The sequence below is a fragment of the Lepus europaeus genome, chromosome 14, assembly GCF_033115175.1.
Source record: "Lepus europaeus isolate LE1 chromosome 14, mLepTim1.pri, whole genome shotgun sequence".
Lineage (NCBI taxonomy): Eukaryota > Metazoa > Chordata > Mammalia > Lagomorpha > Leporidae > Lepus > Lepus europaeus.
This window is the reverse complement of record NC_084840.1, coordinates 20,774,587-20,800,714: the sequence shown is the minus strand read 5'-3', so window position 1 is coordinate 20,800,714 and position 26,128 is coordinate 20,774,587. Positions and strand designations below refer to the sequence as shown.

The window sequence follows — 26,128 nt, the reverse complement described above, 5'->3', positions numbered from 1 at the left end:
TCAAAGGCAGGCAAAACCAGTCTGCAGTTGTAGATAGCGGGTACCTTTGAGGAGGCTGGGGGCTGGCCAGGAGGGGAGGGAAAGAGGGCTTCTGGGGTGGGAGTGGTGCGCTGGGCAGGGGTTACCTGGCTGTCTTCACTGTGGAGACCTACTGATCAGTACACCGAAGTGGTAGGCGCTGTCCCACACTTGGTATACACTGCATTTAAAACAGACACAGGTGGAGGAACTGTTTGCAAGTGGGGAAAAAAAAAAAAAAAGCAAGGTGAGCAGGAAACAGGAGGGAACCCAACCTTTTATACCTAGGTAGCCGCGCTGTGGCAAGATTAAATGGGGCAGGGCACTGTTGACTGCACAGGAGGGAAGTCCTCTCCAGCCCTGCAGGTCAACCTCCCCCAGCCCTGCACCTGCTAGCTACAAACCTGATTCCTCTGGGCCTGCCCAGGGTTTCCTGGTCGGGCAACTGTTTCTGTCTCCCCACAGAACTGGAGGAGCCGTGGGGGCCCTAGACCGGCGCAGGGTGCAGGGTGGGGCCGTGCACACACACGTGTTTGACCGGCTCAGGACGCTGTGCGCGTGTGCCGCCCTGGCACCGCGTTCTCTCTCCAGGCCCATCTCTGCTCCAGCCCCTTCCAGAGCGTTCCCAGAGCCACCTTCCAGGAGGAAATGGGCAGGGAGGAACCACTGGGCATAGGTTCCACCATCAAGAGGGGAAAACCTGCAGGCGGGGGTTCCTTTGTGGAGGTCACACCCCCTGCACAAAAACACGCCCGAGAGCCCGGGCACTGAGTCTGCGCTGGAGAGGTGGCGGTACCCAGGGCGGAAGTGCACGAGCCAGCCGGGAACACCCCCTCTTTGATCCCACAGGGTGCGTCAGGGAAAGTTGGATTTCGCTTAGGCCGGGATGAAGGCGCTGTGTCTCCCCACGCGGTCATCAGGCTGGCCCCCGCCCCTGACCCGGGCGTGCGCCGGGGACCCCGGCCGCGAGCCTGACCTCTGCACCCGCGCGCCCGCCCTTCCCCACCCCTTCAAGGCTGAGACTTTATTAAGGCCGGATCCGCCAGCGCGGAGCCGTTTGCTCAGAGGACGCGGAGCCTGGCGGAAGCACGAGGCGTCGAGCCAGCCGGAGAGCAGCTGGGTCCAAGAGCGAGGTGGGTTCGGTTCTGCCCGGGCTCGGAGCGCGGGGACGAGCCAGCACGGGGCGGCCGCGGGGCCAGGGCCGGCGGCGGGCGGGCTCCCCTGGGATGCTCGCCGGTTCTCGGCGAGGCCAGGGCTCAAGGGAAGGGCTCAAAACGCGGGGGTGGGCGGACAGGGGGGCACGCGCCTCCCGAGGGCCGTGGGCGCCCGGGCGCGGCAGGCCGGCTCCCCGGCCCTCGGCCGATGGGCGCTGGGACCCGCGAGCCCGCCGCTCCGGAGCCGGCGCCCAGTTCCCGGCACTCCCGGCCTCGCGTCCCCCGCGCTCCGCCCCCCGGGCTCGAAGCGCAAGAAGGGGGCGGGGCCTGCTCCGGCACGCCCCCTCTCCAGTCGCTGATTGGCTGCGGCGGGTGTCCATCCGGAATCTATTTTTGATGGAGGGGGGGTGCCACCCAGCCTGCCCCAGATCACGTTTGCCACCAGCAGCCAACCAGTCGGGCCCAAGTCTGCGGGCCAGAAGCGATTGGGGGCGAGTGAGCTCGGCCCCCCAGGCCCCGTCCGGGTCCCCCGCCCGGCCGCGGCGGTATATCCTGCCCTGCCGGGCCGCCTGTCCCTCGTGGAAGCGGAGCGGCGGCCTCCTGAAACGCAGAAGCGAAATGTAGCCCGCCGGGGGTCGCGGCTGGACGCTCGCCTAGGCTGGGGGTGTAGGGGGCACGTCGGGGCCGAGAGGACCGCCGAGGAGGAGGAGTGATGAGAAGAGGGGGAACTCTGCACCCCCCGAGACCGCGGGCCCCTGCTGCCACTCGCCCGGCGCCCCTCTCCCGCCCGAGCGAGGGCCAGGTCAGTCCTGGCGGGGCCGGGGGCGGTGGCGACGGTGGAGGGCGGGGGTCCCGGCGCGCAGCGCATTTGCGGAGCGGAGTCGTGGAGGGTCGGGCGGTGTCTCCCCCGCCCTGGGGTTAAGGAGAGCCCCAGCCTGGGAGGGTAGGGCGTCCCGGCTCACTTTTGCTTCTTTGGTCCCAGGGCCTTGTCCCGCGCGAATTCTCTTTCCTGGGGGAGTGGGTGAGGGGCCGGCTGGCTGCCAGCCCCCTTTCAGGTTAAGCGGCCTGCGGGGCCCGCCGGGAGCAGCAGCGGGGGCGCTAGGTCCGAGCGGACTCAAAGTTTCTTGGCATGGGGGCAGTGAACCTGGCGGATGCCCCCTGGCTCCGTGGTGAGGGTCTTTGAAAGGGCGGCAGGAGCCTGGGACAGGGGGTGGTGGCCGGTGGCCGCGCAGATGGAAGAGACCTTCCCATGGGCCGGGCCAGTGCCTGGGGTTTGCTCCAGGCTCTCCCACATTGGAGTTGAGTGTGTGTGTTTGGAATACTTAACAACCTGTTCACCCTACCTGGGGAAATGCACCGTGCTTTTATTTTTCGCTTGAAAGAGTGGTTGTGGTGAAATGGAATAGAGTGGAATCAAGGCTGGGAATTCCCTTAGGCAAAGGGAGATGGGCGCATTCTGGCATTTGGTAGCAAGTGCATTTCAGCTTATGGGGCTTAGGTGTTTGTTTGGCTTTTTTTGTTGTTGTTGTTGTTCTGTGCTGCTCTCAGTAACCCCAGAGGACCGAGGGGGAGCCCAGGGCTGCCCTCTGTGCCTTCTCACTAAGATAACTCCCTTGTCCTCCGAGGCCGAGCACAGGGGGAGAGAGGCAGAGGCCTGGATCCAAGTCGGCATCTGCGCTGTTTGTAACACTGTTGACTCTCAAGGGCAGGAGTGGGTAGGCCTTGGCTCTTGGCCCTGGGCTGGCAGACTTGCCCCACTGCCCAGGGAGTCTTCCTACTCTTTTACTTCTCAGGGGCTAGGACCTTTGGCCATGTGTGGCTCTCTTATGGCTGCTGTCTTGTGACTCTACAGTGGGGTGGCTGTGGGGCACGGAGTTTGTAACCGAAGTTATAAGTGATCACGCTTAGATGATCCTTGTTCTTAGTGGACATTCAGGAAGGGATCTCGCTGAAGACGGCAGTGCCCACCGCGGGTGCCAGGAAGACAATGCGTGTCGTCTTTGCAGTCGCAGGCGGTCACATCGCATTGCTGTTGACCCCAGTGGTGATCCCTGTGCTTGCTAGCTGGGAGGATGGGGGGAGTGCACCTGCTGGGCCTCCAGCTGTAGCAGCACAGGATGGAGTGAGTAAATTTAGTGGAAAGGGGGCGGCAAACAGCAAGCTGCCTGACACTTGTATAACAAACTCATAACTGCTTTGGGGAGAATTCTCCCAGTATGAGCTGTTCTTGACTATATCGTGACAGTCTCCCTCTCTTTTTTTTCCCCCTTTCTCCTTCCCACATAAGGTGTTCCACACAGATTCTCGTGACCTTAAGGACCAGGAATTCGGGGAGGCACAAGGTCTTCCCACGAAAGGAGCAGATATCTGGAAGAGAAAGGGTGCCCGGCAGATCCTGCCTTGGGGCCAGCAGTGTCCAAAGAGCCGTGGGAAGCCGGCAGAGCCCAGCGCAGGGAGTGGGAAGGAGCCCCAGCCCCAGGCTGAGCCTGTGTTCTGAAGGATTTGCTTGTTGGGCTGTCCTCTGGATGCCCTGCGCTCTGAGCCTGCCGCCGAGAACCAAAGAAGATACCAGAGCAGGCACCGGGCTGGGCGGCGGGAGTGCGGCCTCCGCACCCCTAGTGGCTGGCTGCGGGCTCTGGCGGGGGGACTCTCGCTTCCTGCCAGCTCGCGGCTCCAGTGCTTGATGGGGCTGCCTTTTGGTAGAGCAGCTTTTGCCGAGCCTGGTAGGAGCCAAGAGCCGTGGGAAGAGGTCCCGCGGCGCCCAAGCCTCGGGTCGCCCCAAGACTAAGTTCTTTCCCAAGTCAGAGAGGGAGAGAGAAAGCGACAAAAAAGAGGAGAGTTCTGTCCACCCGCCCCCTCCCTGCCCGTCATGTCCTCCAAGCCGGAGGCCAAGGACGCCCACCAGCGGAACGGGACCGGCCCACCTCCCTCTCCCTGCTCTTCGGATGGCCCCGGGCGAGAGCCCTTGGCTGGGACCTCAGAGTTCCTGGGGCCTGACGGGGCCGGGGTGGAGGTGGTAGTGATCGAGTCCCGGGCCAACGCCAAGGGGGTCCGGGAGGAGGATGCCCTGCTGGAGAACGGGAGCCAAAGCAACGACAGCGACGACGTCAGCACCGACCGCGGCCCCGCGCCCCCCTCGCCGCTCAAGGAGACCTCCTTTTCCATCGGGCTGCAAGTGCTCTTTCCCTTCCTCCTGGCAGGCTTTGGGACTGTGGCTGCCGGCATGGTGCTGGACATCGTGCAGGTAAGACCTGCGAGGGCCGCCCCGCCGCCCGGGAGCTTCAGAGCTGCTGCTGCTTCCCAGAACTCCACTTCCTCTTGGAGCATGGCCTCGGTGTCTTCTCGATCCAGTTGCTTCCTGCAGAAGGCTCGAGGAAGCCCCTGCGGCCCTGGGGAGGTGGTCAGGGCGGGGATGCTTCCCGGAAACGGAGTGGGTTCCAGGGCTCAGGTTGGCAGAGGCGAAGTGGATCATGGCTGCTGCTTGCCATCGCTCGTGGGCAGTCCTGCCAGGTCTAGCCCAGCAGGAGACATTGAGCTGGGCTCTCCCTTTGCCTTTCCCCCCCTCCTCTTGGGGTTTCAAGGATGCCCGGAGCCAAAAGTTCAGTTTCAAGCCTCTCCTCCATCTCCCTGCTGGGCAGGAATCTGTTCAGCTGCCAAGAGGGTCTCAGATTAAGAGAGAAGGCTCTTAAAGGCATTTTTGTGTTGCTTATCTTCCTGGAACCCCAGTCTGGTCTCAAGGAGTGCTGGTGGGCACATTCCGGGGAAGCGTGATTTGGAGAGTTGGCATAACAGGCCTTAATAACTGCATGCCGTGGTTGGGAACAAAATGCAGCCAGGGCACATTCTGGGCAGAACTGTCTCTCCTCTGCTCCTCGCCTGCCTTTCCTGAGCTCCTTCCGCAGTCACTGGGCAGGATAGAGGAGAATAGCTGGCAGGTCCCGGGAGCTAAGAGCCAGGGACGTGTTATGTCAGCTGATGGTGAGCTGGGACTCACCCAGCACCTCCAGCTCAGCGGGAGATCAAGTCTTACTTCCAGAGAAAAGGTTTTGAAGCCTAGTAAGGCACACAGAGCTTTCTAAAGATGCTAGGTTTGTCTGCATTGTCAGCAGGGTTGTCTCAAATTCACAGAGGCAGGAGGGAAGTGGTCTTTGCCCTTTGAGATCCCCCCAGTGTGCCCTGGCCATGACATCTCTCAGAAGGACTGGAGCTTGGCATCAGCTCCCTTGGCTCAAGCCAAGCCTGGACACTGTGCGTGTAGTCATGTAGATTGTCCTGCTGGCAGCTCACCCCTCACCCACGCCCCTGGGGACTGAAGGTGCTTGGCTCTGGGGGGTTCCTTCAGTAGTGTCCACGTGGGCCACTTGGACGTGAGCACTCCAGGAGAACCCTACACCTTTGGCTGCTGATGAGAATGGTGTCGATATGAAGCCAAAGTGCCTCATGCCGCCTCCCCTCTCCGCACACCTGTTAGCATGTGGATTGTTCCTACAGGGAGCTCAGGAAGCCAGCCTGGAGCTTTCGATTCCACTCCTTACCAGCTACCCCCCTCCAAGGGCACTGACTGTGGGGGGAGAAGGAGGAGGAGGAGGAGGAGGGTTGGAGGTGGAGGGGCGATTTCTCCGCCTCTTCCATCCGCTTCCGGTGGCCTTGGTTCTCATTCTTAAAGCTTTTGAGCTTTGGTTTGGTGTCTACAGAGAGGTGAAAAGCTGGGGCCAGTGGTGACCCGAGAGAGGTTGTTTTATTTCTGGATAATAGGAATGACGCTGGAGAGCGCTTTGGGAGCTGTTCTGTAGCCTGTGAGATAGGAAACATAATCAGCTCCACATTGTAGACAAGGAACCTGTGGCTTGAAAGATTAGGTGACTTGTCCCTGGTCATCTGGCCCCAGAGCCCCCTGCTGCTAACCTCTGGGGCCCGCTCCATGGCCAGTCGCTGGAAGACTCGGAGGAGTCTGCTTGCTTTGACTTCTCCTGAAGAGCAAGGTGGACTGGAGTCTGGAACAAGAGGAGTTAGCTTCTGATGTGAGCAAAAATGAGGCTTCCCCAGTGAGAAGGCAGCCCCCCATGCCCCTGCACCTGCCCATCCGCATCACACACACAGGGATTCCGGGGCTGGAAAGCCCTTTGACACCTTGTACTACCCTTACACCACACCCGTGACCCTGAGACCTTGAGAGCCCCCTCCCCCCCCACCTGCCCACAGAGGGCCAGCGTTTGCCCTCAGCATGGCCTCTTGGCTCACTGCAGAGCTAGGGTGCAGGTGGTGTAGATGACAATGGCTGGTCTGTCCTTGCCCCCTCCCCCAGCTTTCCCACAACAGCTGGGCTGGAGCAGACCCCGCAGATGGCTGCAGCAAGACCATGGAGAGGGCCGAGCGCAGAAGGACCGGACCCCGGGGGAGTGGCAGGGGTGAGCAGTGCTCTCGGTTTCAGGAATCTGAGCAGGACGATTTCCAAGGGTCCACGGTCGTCTTCTGCTCAAACAAGCGAAGGTGGCAGCCTTCAGTGAGAGCGAGTCTGGGAGTGCCTAAGAGCCTGGGGTGCTCTGAAGGAGGGGGCTGCAGAGGGCCCCCGTGGCTCAGAGAAACAGCACGAGTCTCGGCTGGCCGCAGCAAGACACAAGGTCCTTCTGTCGTTCTTTCCGTGAGGACTCGTCCACTGCTGGGTCACATGTCCCTTTCCTGCTTTGATGTCCTGTAACTTAAAACCGAGGTACAAGTTAACTGTTATTAGCACGTCTGTGTTAGGTGGTAGGAGAATGCAAGTGGGGAGAAAACCTCTTCTGGACAGTCACATCAAACGTGGACGGCTGTTCGCGTAATGTTCACAGTTCTCATTTCGGCAAGTGGCCGTAGTGAGTATTTGTCACTGCTCTCTTCTGCTGTCCGTCCCATATTCAGCTGTCCTGTTGCAGAAGACCCTGTCTCTTCCCCAGGGACCCAAGGCCGCCTGCTCTCCACAGCAGCAGCCTCTGCAGGGAAGTGAGGGGCTGGTGTGCAAGCCAAAGGCAGGACAAGGAGAACTGAACCTCCAACTGCTGCAGCTTCCCCATCGTGGCCCTGGGGAGGGAAGCAGGCCTGGGCTCTGTGCTGGGGTCAGGGGGAGCCTCCACGCTGCAGGTGCTCTGGTTCTGGGCTGTGCAGGGTATCTCCCTCCCTCCCGTGGTCAGCGTCGGGAGGGGTGGGGATGGCAGGAGGTTGTGTGCGTGGGAAATCCCAGTAAGGTGGGGACAGGGAGACTCCACAGGTCCTTATTTTAACTCCTCGCTTGCTAAAGATCCCAAGGAGAGGCCGGTGCCGTGGCTCAATAGGCTAATCCTCCACTTGCGGCGCTGGCACCCCAGGTTCTAGTCCCGGTCGGGGCACCGGATTCTGTCCCGGTTGCTCCTCTTCCAGTCCAGCTCTCTGCTGTGGCCTGGGAAAGCAGTGGAGGATGACCCAGGTGCTTGGGCCCTGCACCCGCATGGGAGACCAGGAGAAGCACCTGGCTTCTGGCTTTGGATCAGCGCAGCACGCTGGCTGCAACACGCCGGCCGTAGCAGCCATTTGGGGAGTGAACCAACAGAAGGAAGACCTTTCTCTCTGTCTCTCTCTCTCACTGTCTGACTCTGCTTGTCAAAAAAAAAAAAAAAAAAAAAATATATATATATATATATATATATATATATATCCCAAGGAGAGTAGACCCTGCTCCCCCAAGTACGCCCTGTCTGGCTTCCATGCCCTGCTGTGTGTCTACAAAGGTGAAAGTGGATGGCGGATGTGGCCTTGGGGAAGTGGAAGGAAGCCTTCCTTCATGGCTGGGCTGCTCCCGGGCCGCTGTGTTCCTGCCCAGAAGGTTCAGGTCCCGTCTCACCTGAGCACCCATCCGCCCTTCTGGCTCTGCCTGCTGCCTGCTGTCAGGGTCCCATTTGCATTTCCCATTCTTTCTTCTTCCCTGTGTGTATCCAGGTGAGGCCCTGCTCCTTGGCCACCTAGGGGATGCCTCTGAGGACAGCCTCATGCTGGTGCGGGCTGGGGGTCTGTGATCGCCAGCCAACTCGGGGGGCGCCTCCAGCTGGTGTCCGAGAGCCTAGGGTTGCTTACTGTCTAGATTCCATCTCTCCCTGGCTGAATTTCTTGCGTGCCGCTCCCCTCCTGGAGCAGAAGCGGGCCCAGTCCGGGATGCCGCGGAGGGTGGGTGCATGAGGCCAGAGGCCGTGAGAGGCGAGGGAGGCAGGTTGTCAGGATGAGGAAGAAGTCCCGGCAGGGCCGCTGAGGTTGGAGATGGAGGGGGACCGCTCTGAATCAGAATTCTCCGCGAGTGTGCAGGAAGCAGCCACATCCCCTCCCGCCAGGATGGCAGGGACCACTGAGCCCCCCACTCCAAAGATGGAGAAAGCAGTGAAAGTCTGCAGATGCTTCCTGGACCCCCCCTTTGTCCATCGTCAGCAGAGCAGGAAGGTGTGGGAGGCAGCAAGGCCGCAGCTCGGCCGACTGGTTTGACTTCGGGGCACTCCCAGCAAGGATGGGCAAGATGGGCCAAGGAGGAAGAAGAGCCACTCACTGTGTTCCCGTGCCACATCCTGCCCACACCTAACCTCAGCCACCCTGCTTCCCGGGCAGGGCCCCCCCCACCAGCCTGGTGCCTCTTCCCAGAGGCCTGTGCAAGTGTGCATCTTTGAAAGGACTCTGTGGGTGAGGAAATAGGCGTGTATGCACTGGCTGCTGTGACCCACGTGGTCTCAGGGCTTTGCTGGGCTGTGGGGCAGGGGGGTTGGGGAATGTGAGGTCGGGAAGCCTTTTGCACAGGAGCTGTTGTGACCGCTCGTCCTGTGGCTCCCAGAACCCCATGGCCTCCGGGTCACGTGGTGAAGAGAAAGCAGGCTTATGTGGTGCAATGTTCCCTGTAGACGGTTCAGAAAATATGGCCTGCTTATACCCAGAGTGCTCCTACCGGGCCTTTCCGCCGTGCCAGGGCTCACCCGTGCCCTCCGCCCACCTGAACAGCAGGCGGCCTGCTGTCTTGGGTGAGGCTGTGCCCAGAGAGGAGCTTTGGAAGCCCAAGGTCAGCCATCCCCCAGGGCACAGTGGGCAGATCCTGACCCTCCCTGGAGCTTCTTTCTTCTTTCTTTTTTATTTGTTTGGAAGGCAGAGCTACAGACAGAGGGAAAGACAGAGAAGTCTTCCATCCGCTCGTTCACTCCCCAAATGGCCATAATGGCTGGGACTGGGCCAATCCCAAGCCAGGAGCCAGAAGCTTCTTCCAGGTCTCCCACTCAGGTGCAAGGGCCCAAGCATGTGGGCCATCTTTTACTGCTTTCCCAGGCCATAGCAGAGAGCTGGATCAGAAGTGGAGCACCCAGGACTCGAATTAACATCCGTATGGGATGCTGGCACTGCTGTTGGCGTCTTTACCCACTACACCACAGCACCAGCTCCAGGTTTCATAGTCTTAAAGGTTTCTGTTGGGGCTGGTGCTGTGGCCCAGCAAGTTAAGCTCATGGCCTGGGAAAGCAGTGAAGGATGGCCCAAGTGTTTGGTTTTCCATACAAGTTACACCGTTTTACAACCCCACCAGCAGTGCACACGTGTTCAGTCTCCTTGCTGACCTGTTCTTTTCTGGGTTTTGTAACAGTAGCCATCCTGATGGGTGTGAGCTGGTATCTCACTGTAGTTTAGATTTGCAGCCGTGCCCTTCTGGACCATAGAGCATGGGTGCTGGCATTGCCTGCAGAGAGCATCTGATTGGACTGCTGAATTGGACATCTGACAGCTTGGAGCTAGAGGCCCTGTGACTTGCCTAAGGTCCCCAGCTGGTCTCCATGAGATAGTACGAGGCCCCTCCCGCCAGTCTCTCGGGGAGACCTCCTGACACTCACAGCCCAGTACCCGTGTGCCTTGCAGAACTTTGCCTGCAGGTCATGGTACCCACACCAACCAGGGCAAGACACCTGCTCCTCCTCCCTCTCCAAACCAAGAGGTTTTCCATTCTTTTTTTTTTTTTTTTAAGGTTTATTTATTTATTTGAAAGTCAGAGTTACACAGAGAGAAAAGGAAAGGCAGAGAGAGAGAGAGGTCTTCCGCCCACTGGTTCACTCCCCAGATGACTACAAACGGCCGGAGCTGCACTTATCCGAAGCCAGGAGCCAGGAGCTTCTTCCGGGTCTCCCACGTGGATGCAGGGGCCCAAGGGCTTGGGCCATCTTCCACTGCTTTCCCAGGCCATAGCAGAGAGCTGGATCAGAAGTGGAGCAGCCAGGACTCGAACCCGCGCCCATGAAGTTTTCCATTCTTAAGACAAGTGAAAGAACAAACAGGAAACCTGCCTGACCCAGAGCACAGAAGGGAACTACAATCCCAAGCTGCTGTGCACGTCGTCAGCGTCAGTTACAACCAAAGGAGCTTCCACGTGGCCACTTGGAGCTCTTGCATTTTTTCCCCCTTATGCTGACTGGTAAAATAGTCTGGGAACCTCAGTTTCCTCATTTACAACACAGGTCTAAAAATAACCCTTACCTCATTGGGTGCTTGAGATGATGAGATGAGAAAATACACATAGAGCACCTGGCCTAGTGCAGAGCTGGTACCTAACAGATGTTAGGCCAAGAACCGGGGGTGGGGGTGGTAGGGGGTGGGACCAGGGCTGCTGGTCTGGCAGCTGGAACCTGTGTCTCCTGGCACCAGTCCTGGGCTCTTCCTACAGGGGTACACTTGCTGTTCCTCGCTGGGAGATCAGGGCAGGTGTGGGGGGAGGAATAGGAACACTCTGGAAGGCCAGCAAACAGGTTCGGGGGCCCCAGGCTTCATTCAGAGCTGTTCCAAAGGGGAGTTGCTGTGGCTGCAGCCAGAGCCCTGAGAGATAGAAACCAAACAAACTGTAATCTCCTCGGCCCCAGCCCCGCAGCTGACACAACACCACCCAAGGCTGAGGCCACAGAGGGACTGGACTAAAGGCAGAGAGCTGAGGAGTGCGATTTGAGGGGGTTTGCAGAGGAATTCTGGGGTGTAAGCCAGCCTGTGGGGGCTCAGCTGCCTGGGGGTCCACCACCCTCTTCTCCACCTCCCCCCGCTCCAGGAAAGCAGGCAGAGGAAGCAGAGCCAGGCCAGGGTCTCGGCTATTCTGGGGTGCTGTGTTGTTTAGAAACCATGGGCTTGGTTTGCTTCCAGGGTTCTCACCCCCTGCTGTTGCCGTTCCCTCCTCAAGCCCCTGATCCCAGACTATTTGCTCCACCTCCATGCCAGCCCTCTGGGCCCTGGAATGCCTGGGTTCTGTTTTCACCTTGTAGCACTGGGAAGTCTTCCAGAAGGTGACGGAGGTCTTCATCCTGGTGCCTGCGCTGCTGGGACTCAAAGGGAACCTGGAAATGACCCTGGCATCAAGGCTGTCCACGGCAGTGAGTGTCCTGGGACGAGGGGCACAGAGAGGCCTCTGGGCAGCACAGGGCCCCACTGGGAGATCCCTGCAGGCCCTCTCCCCTGCCCAGGCCTAGAGAGCCTGAAGCATGGGGCTGGGGTGGGAAGGGAGGGCCGGGCTGGGCAGGTGTAGGGAGATCCCAGGCTGGGCAGGGGCTTCCTGTGCAGAGTGGTTCCCAGGCCTGCTTTCTGGAGGTCCTGGCGTCCCTGGACTCCTGCCCCACCCCCTGCTTCACATCCCGCCTCGTGACTGTTTGTGCAGCTTTGACAGGCGGGCATCATGCTGCTCCGTCCACCCGCACAGATGGGGGCCGCCTCTGATCTTTCAGCCCTGCTCTGCAGCTGGCCAGGAGCCGGGCCAGCCCGCCCCCTCCACCCCTGCCTGCCTGTCCCCTCTCCCCGTGGACAGGGAGGGGCTGCTCATCATTCCCCATCCCCACTCCCAGCCCCTTAAATCAACCAGGATTCAGGGACTGAATCACATGCAGGGCCCTGGGGTGGAAGGCCGGGGTGATAAAGCTCAGGAAGCCAGGGGTGTCCCCACATGACCAAGAGGCCGGAGAAGATGGCAGAGAGAAGTCGCTGTGTGCCTAACCTAGCCCAGCTTGCCCTACCCGCTTGGCCAGTGCCACCTGCTCCTTCCCAAACACCCTTGCAGCCTCAGTCCCGTGCCAGCAGCCGACCTGCCCTTCCCTAGGAAGGAAAACTGGCTTCAGAGCCAGAGATTGGGTCATTGAGACCCACGCAGGGATGGGCCGCCCAGATCAGCGGAGCAGAGGACAGACAGATGGGCAGAGCGGATCAGCAGGTCCACTCCTGAGAGGGAGAGAAAAAGAGATGGCTGCCGTGGGAGCCCCCACCCCACTCCCACTCCACTCTCTGGTGGTCGTGTCCCAGCCCCTGATCCAGGGAGGGGCCCAACAGCAGGAGCTGCTGGCCGTTTTCAGCCTGGAGCTCCAGTCCCTTGCCCTCCCTTTCCCAGGCCAACATTGGGCACATGGACACGCCCAAGGAGCTCTGGCGGATGATCACGGGGAACATGGCCCTCATCCAGGTAAGAGGGCAGGGGGCAGAGAGGGTGGGCTAAGCTCCCCCCAAGTCAGGAGTCTCTAAGAGGCTTAGCTCTGCCCCCGCCAGCTCCCAAATGAAGCTCCAGAATCCTGCTGAGCTGAGACGCTCTGGAAGGTTGCCCAGGAAAACGGCCAACAGGCGGCGCGAGGCCTCTGGGTCTGCACAGATCCTGGCAGTGGGAGCAGACTCGGGTACTAAAATGTCCCGTGCCACTGTTCTCCCAGCGCCCCCTGAGGTCACCCAGATTCCAGACTGGACGTCTTCCGTCTTAAGTCCCAAGTCTGGTCCCCGGCTCTGTTGGCCCTTACCCAACGCCCAGAGAAACGCCCCATCAGTCAGTGACATCCCCTGGGCTCCTGCAGAGCACATGGCCCAGTGCTAGTGTCTGGTGTGAAACCAAACAAACAAAGACATCCTTCCAGCCAGGGAGGGCAGACAGTCCTGTCCAGCCTGCCTCCGGAGACTGCTGAGGGCCCGGGCGGGCCTCCTGAGAGCTCGGTGGCCTCCACTGAGAGGCACTTTGCACCCAGGGCTCTCCAGGTCACCACTCCTCCCGACAGGTGCAGGCCACTGTGGTCGGCTTCCTGGCATCCATAGCAGCCGTCGTCTTTGGCTGGATCCCTGATGGCCACTTCAGTATCCCACATGCCTTCCTGCTGTGTGCCAGCAGCGTGGCCACAGCCTTCATTGCCTCCCTGGTGCTGGGTAAGCAAGGGAAGGGAGTGAGGGCTAAGGAGGGCTGCCCCTCCCCCCTCCCCCCTCTCCTTTCGTTTGTTGGTGAAACTCCTGTAACCCTTCTTACCCTGCCTGGCCTTCCTCCTTTTCCTCGCCAGGTATGATCATGATCGGGGTCATCATTGGCTCTCGCAAGATTGGGATCAACCCAGACAATGTGGCCACGCCCATCGCTGCCAGCCTGGGTGACCTCATCACCTTAGCACTGCTCTCAGGCATCAGCTGGGGACTCTACCTGGAACTGAGTGAGGCTGAGGCCACCGAGAGTGTGGCGGGGGTGGACTCCTGGGTGGGGTTGGCAGAGATGGTAGACAGGGACTTCTTCTGTGTTCTGAACTGGTTTTAACTTAGTTTATTAAAGCTGATCTGAGAGAAGTGAGGCTAAGTTCTCAGCTCGAACTCAAGCAGGCAGCGGGGCAGGAGTAAAAGTGTCAGAAATACTTCCTGCTTGGTCCTGTGGACTCTTGCTTCCCTCGGAACGGGCCGGTGGAGAGCGCTTGCCAGATGAAGCTGGGCGTGGGAGGTCGTGATCCCTGGGTCAGATCAAGAGACCTGGAGTCTGAGACTGGGGAGCTCTCTGCCTTAGCTTCCTGGTCAGTGGAGAGTGGACAAGGCCGGCCCCGCCCACCCCCTAGGCTGACAGTGAAGGCCAGGGGAGGCGGGATGCTTACAGGCGTTGTGTAGGGATGCTGTTGACCTGTTGGCTGTGCAGGCTGAGCCAGGGGGAAGCTGGGAGCAGGGAGCCGCAGTGCTCACTCCCTTTGCTCTCTGCCCTTCCAGATCACTGGCGATACATCTACCCGCTGGTGTGTGCCTTCTTCGTGGCCCTGCTGCCTGTCTGGGTGGTGCTGGCCCGACGGAGCCCAGCCACAAGGGAGGTGTTGTACTCGGGCTGGGAGCCTGTCATCATTGCCATGGCCATCAGCAGGTGGGCCCGTTCCTGAGAGCACACCCCACTCCCCTCCCACCCTGCCATAGACTCCTTTTTAAGCCCTGAAGAAAGAAGATAGGAGGCGAATCCTAGAAATGCATTCATACGTGCTTCCGTTGCAAGTGATAGAAACTGGCTTGATTTAGTTCCATCCCAAAGCAGATGTATTGGGAGAACAAAACAGGCACAGCTGGACTTGGGGTCATCACAATATCATCAGGGCCCCAGCACTCTGCACCTCTGAGCTCTGCTCCGTCTGGGCTGTAGTCCTGTGTATGCTCATTCCCACCAATTCCAGAGGGAACGGTAGGAATCTTTCCCCTACCAGTCATTTCTGCAAAGTCCCAGAGCAGAGTTTCATTGGTTCTCATCTGGCCACCTGACTGTCCCCAGCCTTGAGGCTGCTGTCCTCTGATCGGATGGGCCTGGAGCCTGGCGGTCATTGAAACAGTGTCACCTGAGCCCCAGGGACTGAGTTGCAGAAGTGGTTCCTGGGGCCCAGTGCCACTGCCAGAAGGGAGAAGAAACGCTGGGCAGGTGGGACAGAGACCCCACGGGCAGTGAGAGGCTCCTGGAGCCAACCAGAGGGCGGGGACAGGAGGCTGCTGCCCCTCCCAGCACCGCTGGCTCATTCTGCGGCCACTGAGCCAACCCAGGATGTTAGGAGCAGCGACTGGTTCTGGCGAGGGAGGCACAGACTGGAAGTTGAGGACCTCCTGGGATCCGCCCTGCTTCCCTGTGTCCCTCAGGCAGGGTGGGCCTGGACCTGACCGCTCCGAGGAGCAGAGCCTGCCAGTAGCCTTGGTGTCATTTTGTCTTTGTGCCCCTGCAGTGTGGGAGGCCTCATCTTGGACAAGACCGTCTCGGACCCCAACTTCGCAGGGATGGCTGTCTTCACACCAGTGATCAATGGTGAGGGCTCAGCCTCAGCCGTCTGCCGGAAAGGGGGGGGGGGCTTGGGGTCCATCAGGGTCCCCACAGGCAAGACAGTCCAGCCCAGAGAGTCCCTGAGGGGACAGCTCCTGGAGATGGAGATGGGCCGCGGGGATCAGCAACAGTGGGAAGCGTCTGCCCTGAAGAGTCCCGGGGAAGAAGCAGTGTTCCGCCCCCAACAGGGGTACCTCACAGCCAAGAAGTGGGGAGGGAGCAGGCTAGAAATGCGGGGCCTCTTCCTGCCCCCTGGCCTCTGATCAAACCCAAGGGAGGCTGGCTGATGTCCTCTGGAGTTCGGCCGCCCGGGGCTCAAGGCAAGGACGAGGCAGGGCTGTGAGGGCAAACAGTAACCAGCACAGTTCTGGAGAGTGTCACAAACCCGATACCCAGACTAATCACTGGGACCAGCACGGGAGCACGGCGTGCCTGGGCTGCCGGAGCGCCGGGGCGGGCTGTGAGTGGAGGAGCGTGCCGGTGGAGGAGGCAGGCCCTCTGGCTGTGCAGGGCCACCTGGGGCCCATCCAGCACACTCACAGCCCTGCCGGGCACACGGCACCACCACATCTCCATAGAGGGGAGGGTGCCGGAGCCTGGGAGACTCCCTGGAAGTGGAGGTTTCTTTTTCTTCCTTCCCAGTGTCTTACTCTTCTGGGTGGTGCCTGAGCAGATCCTAAATGAAGACAGGACAGTGCCTCTCCAGATAAAAAATAGTTGGGAGATCGTGTCCTGCTCACTGCTCCCCGTACGTGTCCCTGCAGGTGTCGGGGGCAACCTGGTGGCAGTGCAGGCCAGCCGCATCTCCACCTTCCTGCACATGAACGGGATGCCAGGAGAGAACTCGGGGCAAGCTCCGCGCCGCTGCCCCAGTCCCTGCACCACCTTCTTCAGTCCTGGTAATGGCAGATTCTCAGCCTCCCCGGCCCAGCCCAGCCCTGGAGGGAGGGGGAGCCTGCAAACAGTGACCCTCACCCCCACAGCAGGGCCTGGGCTCCCCCTGCCCTCTGCCGGGCTGCACCGGCTGTTCTGGAAGACAGAGCCCTTGCAGGAAGGAAGGCTCTTTTCCTGGGATACCCTGAGGGCTGGGGGCCAGAGAGGGGGAGGTGGTCAGCTGTCTTCTGCCCCTGGGTGTGTGTGGTCCCTAAGAGGCTTCCGGGGAGGATCCCTCCCCTGTCCTCCTGCTCACTCCCTCTCTTCCCCATCCCAGATGTGAATTCCCGCTCAGCCCGGGTCCTCTTCCTCCTCGTGGTCCCAGGACACCTGGTATTCCTGTACACCATCAGCTGCATGCAGGGCGGGCACACCACCCTCACTCTCATCTTCATCATCTTCTATATGACAGCCGCACTGCTCCAGGTACGGTCTGCCAGGAGCAGGGGCTTGGGGTAGGCCCAGGGTTGCCCTGCATGGTGGGAGAGGAGGCGCAGCTTGGCCCGTCAGACACCCGGCAGCCCCTCTCCATGGGGCAGGGCTTTGGAGAGCAGACTGTGGTTCCAGCTGGGTCCTGCGTGTGACCTTGGCCCAGTTCTCATCCTTCTCTGAGGCTCACCGCTGCCTTGTAAATTGAGGAGCATGGACCAAAGGTGGTGATGGTTCAGGCAAGTGGTTATAGGAAGCTGAGCAGGTGGGCTATGGACCCCACCCCAGTGGCCTGGTCACAGAACTCCAGTGGCTCTGTTTTGCATGCTGGGCTTCCTCAAGAAATTCCCTTTGAGTCCAGGGTTTCACAGAACCAGCGCACTAGGCAATCTGTAGGCACCTCTCCAGCCTCGCCATCCCAAACTACTATGACTCATTCTCTTATTGTATGGTTACCTTTTTTAACTTTTTATTTTGGAACAACTATAGATTTACAAGGAGTTCCCCCAAAAAAAGTGCAGGGACGTCCCATATCTCTTCACCCATGAGTAACAGCGTAGTGACTGTGCTACAGAATCAAAATTAGCGACTTGGCCTTGGTAAATCCTTAGTGCTTGTTCAGGTTATACCAGATCGCCAGGGAATTCCCCGGTGTGTGTGTGTGTGTACATGTGTGTGTGTGCTCATTTAGTTCTCTGCTGTTTTATCACAAGTGTAGATTTGCCACTATAATCAAGATACAGAAAGAACTATTTGGGCCGGCGCTGTGGCTTAACAGGCTAATCCTCCGCCTTGCGGCGCCGGCACACCGGGTTCTAGTCCCGGTTGGGGCGCCGGACTCTATCCCGGTTGCCCCTCTTCCAGGCCAGCTCTCTGCTATGGCCCGGGAAGGCAGTGGAGGATGGCCCAAGTTCTTGGGCCCTGCACCCGCAAGGGAGACCAGGAGAAGCACCTGGCTCCTGGCTTCAGATCAGCGAGATGCGCCAGCCGCAGCAGCCATTGGAGGGTGAACCAACGGCAAAAAGGAAGACCTTCCTCTCTGTCTCTCTCTCTCACTATCCACTCTGCCTGTCAAAAAAAAAAAGAAGAACTATTTGGTGACCACACGGCTCCCGTGCTATCCCTGACAGCCGCACTCACTCTTTTTTTTATTTTTTATTTTATTTTTTTGACAGGCAGAGTTAGACAGTGAGAGAGAGTTATAGACTGTGAGAGAGAGAAAGAGACAGAGAGAGAGTTATAGACAGTGAGAGAGAGAGACAGAGAAAGGTCTTCCTTCTGTTGGTTCACTCCCCTAATGGCCACCACGGCTGGCACTGCGCTGATCCGAAGCCAGGAGCCGGGTGCTTCCTCCCAGTCTCCCATGCGGGTGCAGGGCCCAAGCACCTGGGCCATCCTCCACTGCACTCCCGGGCCACAGCAGAGAGCCGGATTGGAAGAGGAGCAACCGGGACAGAATCTGGCGCCCCAACTGGGACTAGAACCCGGGGTGCTGGCGCCACAGGCAGAAGATTAGCCTAGTGAGCCGCAGCGCCGGCCCGCACTCACTCTTATTATGAAATTTTAAATTTTTTGTGGAGTATTTTTTTTTTAAATATATAACAGTCACATAGTTCAAAAATTTGTAAAGTTTCATGGCAAAACCCGAGACGAAGGTCTTTTCTGCCTTCTTCCCAGGCATCTAGTTCTGTCCGCCATGGGCCACTGGTGTCCCCCATTCCCTGTGTGCCCTCGGAGCTTATTCTGTATCTGTGCAAGCAAGCACAGATCCTTTCCTCCTGTTCCTTCTTGGTTTACACACACGTAGCGTATGGTGTACCCTGTCTGCACCTGCTCCCTTAACAGTTTCTTCAGAGATCATCGTGTGTCACGATGCAGAGAAGGGCACTCTGATGGCCGTGGCTGATTCCCTCCATTATATAGAGACACCAGTCCCATGTCGAGAAATGTCAGTCCCTCCCTCAGCCTGAGAAAGCTTGTGTTGGGGCACCTTGCGGGGGCCGGGTGGGGAATCGGCCATATGCTGTTCCCTGGCAGCACGTCCCAACATCAGAGTCAAGTGCGGCCGTTGCGGGGAGGGAAAGATGCTGTTATTCCCGAGCCTGTGGGAGGTTTTCAGTTCATCCCTGGGCTGTGGTGGGAAGAGTAAGCCTTGGCTCCCTTAGGTGTTACAGATACCCTCGGGGATACTCTGAGCTGGGCTCTCAGATGTGTGGAAGGCAGGAGTGTGGCATTCCATCCCCTGTAAAAGTTCTTCCTGATCCCTGTGCCGTCGCCTCCTGGCCATGTGTTGCGGGGCCTGCTTGGGAGGCTGGACGTGAGGACAGCTGCTGCCATTCACATGCAGCCTAGGGCACGTCCCAAAGGCCTCCTGGCCATGCTGTTTGTTTGGGACTCTCCTGCAGCTGCTGGGAGGATGTGAAGTTGGGGGAGGGGGCGGGGGGAGCTACAGAAATCAAGACAGCTGTGTGCAGGGCAACGGGGAATGACCTGTAACCTCTGGCTTCCTCGGACACAAGACAGGAGAGCAACCGAGTTTGTGGCAAGGTAGGTATTAGCCTCTGCTTCCTGTCTGTGGGTCCCTCAGGGCGGACTTTTATACTGTGGTACTTACAAAGTACTAATGACTGAGTAGAACCTTCCAAATGACTGGCAGAGCTTAGCCATTTCATTCGCACACAGATGCAGGCCTTGGAAGAGCGCAAGTGTCAGGCATTGTGCAAAGAATCTGGAAGACGCAGGCCTGGCCCAACATAGCATTCTAGATCAAGTGTATCTCCAACCTCAGAGTACATGCAAATCTTGTTAAAACGCAGATTCTGGGTCCCGATGACCAGAATGGGGCCTCCTGTTCACGGCTCTAACGGTCTCTCAGGCTGCTGTTGATGCTGCTGGCCATGTGCCCACTGGCAAGATTCTAGTGTCACTCAGTCTGAATTACCTGTAGTAACAGAGGGCAAGCAAGGGCAGATATCGGAGCAGAAGATGGGGCAGTGAAGTCGCCACTTGGGACGCCCGTATCCCCTGTCAAGAGTGCCAGGGTTTGAGCCCTTCCTCCACTGTCCATTCCAGCTTCCTGCTAATAGACACTCGGAGGCAGCAGGTGATGGCCCGGATACCTGGGTCCTTATCACCCATGTGGAAGACCTGGATTACATTCCCGGCTCCTGAATTAAGCCTGGCCCAGTCCCAGCTGTTGTGGGCATTTGGGAAGTGAGCCAACAGATGGGATCTTTTAAAAGATTCATTTTATTTATTTGAAAAGCAATGTGACACAGAGAAAGGGAGACAGAAAAAAATGTTCCATCTGCTGGTTCACTGCCCAGGTGGCAGGAGCTCAAGTACCTGTGTTATCTTTTTGTTGTACTTGCTTTTTGCAAGTACCTGTGTTATCTTTTTCCACATTAGCAGGGAGCTGGATCAGAAACTGAGCAGCCAGAACTCGAGCTGGTGCCCTGATACGAGATGGCTGGCATAGCGAGCGGCATCTTAACCCACTGCTTTACAGTGCTGGTTCCAAATAGATAAATTCATAAAAGGTAGCAGATAACCCAAAATGTATGCGTTATCTGCTCTATGTTTAACTGACTTACTCACAGTCGAACTCTGCCAGGACTAACAGGAACACAAAGTGCTTGCAGGGAGCCCATGGCAGCAGAATAGAAGGGGACAGGAGAAAGTCACTTGGGATGATCACCTGTTCCCCTGACAGCTGGGCTGCAGGTAGCAGCCTCAAATACTGTCCCTACACCACTCTTCCCAGAGAAGGAATCCCTGTAGGAAAAGCTGGCTGCAGCTGCTGACCCCCTCCAGGCTGCTAGCAAGGCCAGTACCACAGGGATTGGCATGACCGGAGAATGGGGTCATGCAGAATTCGAGGCGAGAGGGCTGGATGTCTGTAGCCCGTGGGGTGCAGTCTAGGAAGCCTCTTACTGGCAGTGGGGAGCAGAGTGCTGTGCTGAGGCGGGTGACCCCAGGCGGCGGCAGCGTCTTTCTGAAGAGTTCTCATTCTGCCTGTTGGTAATTGTAGGTTGCAGGAACAGAGAGAGGCCGCCAGGGTGGGAAGAGAGCTGTCCGGGTGAAGGACTGGGGCCTTGCCAAGCCTCGTGAGTCACTGAATGGTCTCTGGCTCCCCCTGGAGAGAGGGGATGGCTCCAGGCAGGCCCTCTGTCTCTGCAGGTGCTGATTCTCCTGTACATCGCAGACTGGATGGTGCACTGGATGTGGGGCCGAGGCCTGGACCCAGACAACTTCTCCATCCCGTACTTGACTGCTCTGGGGGACCTGCTTGGCACTGGGCTCCTGGCACTCAGCTTCCACGTCCTCTGGCTCATTGGGGACCGAGACACAGATGTCGGGGACTAGCTTTGGTCACTCAACCTTTTCCCCATCCCTCTGCACTTTCTATGTGGATTTTTCTTTTGTTCTCCTATCCTTACCCAACCCCACACTCCCACCTCTTTCTAAGACTTCACTTTGATACCAAATTCTCATTATTTTCAATGGGAATTTTTTTATACATTGAGCCAAGTTTGGATAGCAAGAATTCGGGAAGGACAAACGGACTGAGATAAGCGTACAAGGAGCTTTCTGAGACAATCACCAAGTGCAATTTCGTTGTGGGTACCTCCAGGTGGAGTGGCTTGGGGCAGGGGGTTTCTATCCGGGATCCGTGGACATTTGGTTTGCCTTTCGCGACTTCAGTCTCGCCCTCACGGGAAACTCCTTGTGAACAGGCTCTGGGTTTTTGTTTTTTTTTGGGTTTGTTTGTTTGTTTCTCTTTCATTCTTTCGCTTTTTGTTTTGTGTTTTTGTTGTTTTGGGTTGAACAGAAGGATAGGTGACACTCCCCACCCCCACATCCGCTTTTGTAGAAATGGACCAATTTCAAAGCACTGAGCAGGAGACAGCTGCTCCAGGCCCCCAGAATCCTAGCCCCGCCCCCACCCTCCAGACCCCGCCCCTCCTGCTCTCAGAAGGACTAAGCTGGACCGACTGTTGGAGCTGTCTACGTGCCTGGTGCCTGACTGCCTGAATGACATCACCAGCCCCTCCTGAAAATTTCCCACTTGATTGGCACCTGCAGGAAAAATAAGCAGTGGCCTGGTCTTCATTGGCCGCATGTCCACCTATACGTTTCCCGAGACCCAGGGCTCAGAGGATGGATTCTGTGTCTGTTCCACCTTACCCTCAAACTGTGTCTAAGCACTACCTTGCCCCGAGGGCACCGGTTGGGATGTGAGACTGGGGACAGAGCACGGGTGCGTGGTGAATGACTTGGTGGGTGAGGGCAACCAGCAGTGCCACATGGCTGCTCTTTGCCCTGAGGACATCACCCTGTGGTCGCCTTAGACTGTCACTTTCTAAATCACTCATTCTACTCCTGCCCACCAATGTCTGTCATTCATTCATTCACTCATTCAACAAACACAGCCTTCCAAGATGAGTGCTGTGGCAGGCATGGTCTAAAACACTCTGAGCAGTGTGGATTGTGCACCTGCTGTGGGTCAGGTACTGTGCCAGGCACTGCCTAGCCCAGGGTGAGGGGATCAGTGCTAACTGACCCCATCCCCTACACCCCAGAGGCCTCGTGCAGTCTGGCAAGAGAAAGCTTCCTCACTGGACGGATGCATTTGCCTCTCCTTCACCAAGTCACATTCTGCCTCCTTTCCCCTCCCCCATCCCGACTTTGTGCAATGCTGACCCACCAGCCCCAGTGCTCAAGCAGGGGCGGTGTCCCTCAGCTGCCCTTCCCACCTCTCTCCCCAGGCTGGACAAAGCTCCTCTCTGCCTGGCACAACACTGGGGAAAAACTGGAGCCCTGTCTTCCCCTCACACTGCTCCAAATGGCTCAGAAACTGTCCGCACTCACGGGCGAGCCGGGGCGTTTGGGTGCAGGCTTTTGCTCAGCTCTGTCCGAAGCCTTCCCATGAGCCCTCCCCTCTGTAGCTGTAAGGTTCCACATCCAAGGCAAGGCCCCAGCTGTGGCCTCTTCCCACCGACACCATGCCCTAGACCTGCAGAGCCTGGCTTTTCTCTCCCTCCCTTGCCACCCAGGCCCCGTCCAGAGTCCTAGAACCTTAGAAATGGAAGGAGTCATAGAGGTTCCATAGTTGAAGTTGGGTCCAACAGCTCATTAACACCAGCCTGAGCTTGTGTCCGCTCGTCTTTCTGGCTGCCTTTCACCTTTGCCTCCACCTCGAAACAATGGACTCTTGTACAGGCACCAACCCAACTCCCGCCCCTGAGCCTGTGCCCCTGTGCCCCAGCCACTCATCGCTCCATCTCGAGCTCAGCCAGGCTGTCCAGGCGGGCTCTGGAGCGCCCTCCTCTGCCTCACAAGCAGGCAGGCGGGCATGCCCCGGGCCCATGTCAGCAGAGGACTGTGGGGACGGGGAAGACAAGTTGACTGTGGAAGATTCATTTCGGATCCCCCGACTGTACCAACTGCATGAGCTTTAGGCCTGGCTGCACGGAGCAATATTGGTTTACTCTTGTATCCTTAAAAAGTTACAGAACTGTGTCTTAAAGAGAATTATTTATAGTTACTATAACTGAATTGACAGATGTCAACTTAACTGATAAATTATATTTGGTAAAATAAAGAGGATGTTTATTTAGATGGCTGGTGTTTCCTGTGTGTCCGTCAAAACACAGCTGCATCCTATGCCTGACTCCGCTCTGTGGCCCCACTCCCTCCGCACTCAGAAACAGAAGGGGGCCAGCGTGACAAGAAACACAGCACTGCTGAAATACGGAGGTTGTGTCTTAGGAAACACACAGCAGTTGTTCACTGAGGAAGTCAGTGGTGCCCGGGGACACATCCCAGAAACCAAGTGCACGATCCTTGCTCTCAAGGTTGTGCTACGGTCTGTTTGCTTTAACCCCTCTCCACTGGGGAACTGTGCTAGGGATGGCAGCACTGCGGGTTAAGGTCCTTTCCCTGCAGACACTTAGAATCTGGTCAGAGAAAAGTAATAATAGCTGCTATTTGTTGAGTGCTCACTGTGCTCAACTCTAAGCTTTTAGAAATGTACAATGGGGGCTGGCGTCATGGTGCAGCGGGTTAAGCTACCACCTGCCACGCTGACATCCCATGTGAGTGCCAGGTCAAGTCCCAGCTGCTCTGCCCACATTCCAGTTCCCTGCTAATGCATCCAGGAGAGCAGGGGAAGGTGGCCCACGTGCTTGCACACCTGGCCCTCCCATGGGAGACCTGGATGGAGTTCTAGGCTCCTGTCTTCTGTCTGGCCCAGCCCTGGACTGTTGTGGCCACTTGGGGAGTGAACCAGCAGATGGAAGACCTCTCCTTCTCTATATATCTTTCCCTCTCTCTCTCTCTCTCTCTATATATATATATATATATATATATATAGAACTCGGCCTTTCAAAAAAATTAAGTAAATATTTTTAAAGGTTCATTTATTTATTTGAAAGGCAGAGTTACGGGGGGAGGGGGGGTGTCAGAGAGAGAGAGATATCTGTCCACTAGTTCACTCCCCAAATGGCTGCAATGGTCGGAGCTGGGTGGATCTCAAGCCAGGAACAAGGAGTTTCTTCTGGGTCTCTCATGGGGTGCAGGGGCCCAACTACTTGGGCCATCTTCTGCTGCTTTCCTAGACCATTAGCAGGGAGCTGGATCGGAAGTGGAGCAGCCAGGACTTGAACTGGCGCCCATAAGGGATACTGCACTACAGGCAGCAGCTTAAGTTGGCCTCTAAAGTTATAATTTAAAAAAAGAAAAGAAGGCGCCAGTTCTAGTCCCAGCTGCTCCTCTTCCCATACAGCTCTCTGCTGTGGCCCGGGAGGGCAGTGGAGGATAGCCCAAGTGCTTGGGCCCTTGCACCTACATGGGAGACCTGGAAGAAGCTCCTGGCTCCTAGCTTCAGATCAGCATAGCTCTGGCCGTAGCAGCCACTTGGGGGGTGAACCAATGGAAGGAAGATCTTTCTCTCTGTCTCTCTCTCTCACTGTCTATAACTCTACCTGTCAAATAAATTAAAAAAGAAAAGAAAAGAAATTCACAATTGGCTGCCGTGGGTTTTGGTTTCAGGCCTGTTTTCCAATGCCAGCTCTTCTGTGCGTATTCGCATGACCTTGGGCAAGCCATTGACCCTCTGTGAGCTTCGGGTTCCTCATCCGTACTGATGCCTGATGCTCGAGAGAGTTAGGAGACTTCAGTGATAACGTACGTTGAGCACCAGGCCTGACGCACACGGAAAATCAAAGTACCGAGATTACGATGGAGGAGGACAGGCCAAGGACACACAGTGTGGGTGCACTGCAGGGGTAAACCGAGGGTGGCCGAGGGGGCAGGCAGATAGGATGGGCGCCCAGTCAGCGGAGATGGAGAATAGGAGGGAGCTGTGCAGAAAGTGCGGGGACAAAGCCCCCTGCAGGGACACCAGTGGGCTGAGCTCCAGGTGAGGACTGGAGTGTGACGTGCAGAGGGTGATGGCACCACCTCATGGGACACACACAGTGGCGACCACGGCAGACACGGAGGGCAGAGTCCGAAGGCAGCCCCACCCCCGTGTGTCTGACTCCAGAGCCTGTGTCGAGAACAAGCCCCGCCCCCGCAGCACCTGGCCCACTGTGACGTGGGGTGACTGGGGCGCTGGACATCTGCCGATCTCGGAAACCGCGCCTTTGCTGTGATGCTGGGCTCAGGACTGACTTCAGAGCAGCGGCATGTAGCTCAGGCTGTTAAGGCTCACGTCCACGTTCACGTCCCTAGGGTGTTTTAGAATACAGTGTGCTTTTTATTCAGAGCCTCATCCCAACGTCAGGATGACTTCTGGTTACTGTGAGATGGGGATTAGCACCATTTGATAAGGAAGGAGTGAGTTTCAGAGAAGTTCAATGTTTTACCCCAAATGTTCACACCTGGGTCTCTCTCAGCCCAGTGCTTGGAGCCAGATGAAAAGGCTCTTTCCGGCCGGCACCGTGGCTCACTAGGCTAATCCTCCGCCTGTGGCGCCGGCACCCTGGGTTCTAGTCCCGGTCAGGGCTCCAGAGTCTGTCCCGGTTGCCCCTCTTCCAGTCCAGCTCTCTGCTGTGGCCCGGGAGTGCAGTGGAGGAAGTGCTTGGGCCCTGCACCCCATGGGAGACCAGGAGAAGCGCCTGGCTCCTGGCTTCGGATCGGCGCAGCGCACCAGAGGTAGCAGCTATTTGGGGAGTGAACCAACGGAAAAGGAAGACCTCTCTCTGTCTAACTCTGCCTGTCAAAAAAAAGAAAGAAAAGGCTCTTTCCATAGATGATCCTCTAAAAGGACCACAAACAGTGCTGGAATGATCCCCAAAACTGCTGCCTGTTACCTCCATTTTGCTCACGAAACACCTCACATTACAGCAAAATGCGGACAGTCTTGAGATAGACAGCATCTGCCAACGGACATTGAAAAACACACCTCGCGGGTGCAGCCTATCTCTGAGGATATTTTTGCAGCATAATTACAGGCGGCACGAGCAACCCTGCCATCATCAGCTGACAGTCTCCCGGAGACGGCTGTGTCCTCCGCTAAAATTCTCAGCCTGAA

General features: G+C 57.7%; 1 protein-coding gene across 2 annotated transcripts; it reads left to right on the top strand.

Annotated features, from left to right (window-relative positions):
* Positions 1-865: 865 nt before the first annotated feature.
* Positions 866-23,209, top strand: SLC41A1 (solute carrier family 41 member 1). 2 transcript variants are annotated; one of them, XM_062210225.1, is made up of 11 exons: positions 866-1,151; positions 3,460-4,416; positions 11,438-11,545; positions 12,547-12,618; positions 13,196-13,340; positions 13,469-13,615; positions 14,151-14,298; positions 15,134-15,213; positions 15,993-16,127; positions 16,439-16,587; positions 20,770-23,209. In XM_062210225.1, the coding sequence occupies exons 2-11, from the start codon at positions 4,042-4,044 to the stop codon at positions 20,953-20,955; spliced, it is 1,545 nt and encodes a 514-aa protein (XP_062066209.1). In that variant the 5' UTR covers positions 866-1,151; positions 3,460-4,041; the 3' UTR covers positions 20,956-23,209. The 2 variants fall into 2 exon arrangements, with proteins under 2 accessions (XP_062066209.1, XP_062066210.1); XM_062210226.1 differs by lacking the exon at positions 866-1,151 and adding an exon at positions 1,625-1,974.
* Positions 23,210-26,128: the final 2,919 nt, after the last annotated feature.

What these genes read in the sequence shown, in the direction of transcription:
- SLC41A1 (XM_062210225.1), top strand. Translation starts at nt 4,042, where the DNA reads ATGTCCTCCAAGCCGGAGGCCAAGGACGCCCACCAGCGGAACGGGACC. An exon ending in CATTGCCTCCCTGGTGCTGG is followed by an intron (nt 13,341 to 13,468) that starts GTAAGCAAGGGA and finishes TTTCCTCGCCAG; the next exon opens with GTATGATCATGATCGGGGTC. An exon ending in ATTGCCATGGCCATCAGCAG is followed by an intron (nt 14,299 to 15,133) that starts GTGGGCCCGTTC and finishes GTGCCCCTGCAG; the next exon opens with TGTGGGAGGCCTCATCTTGG.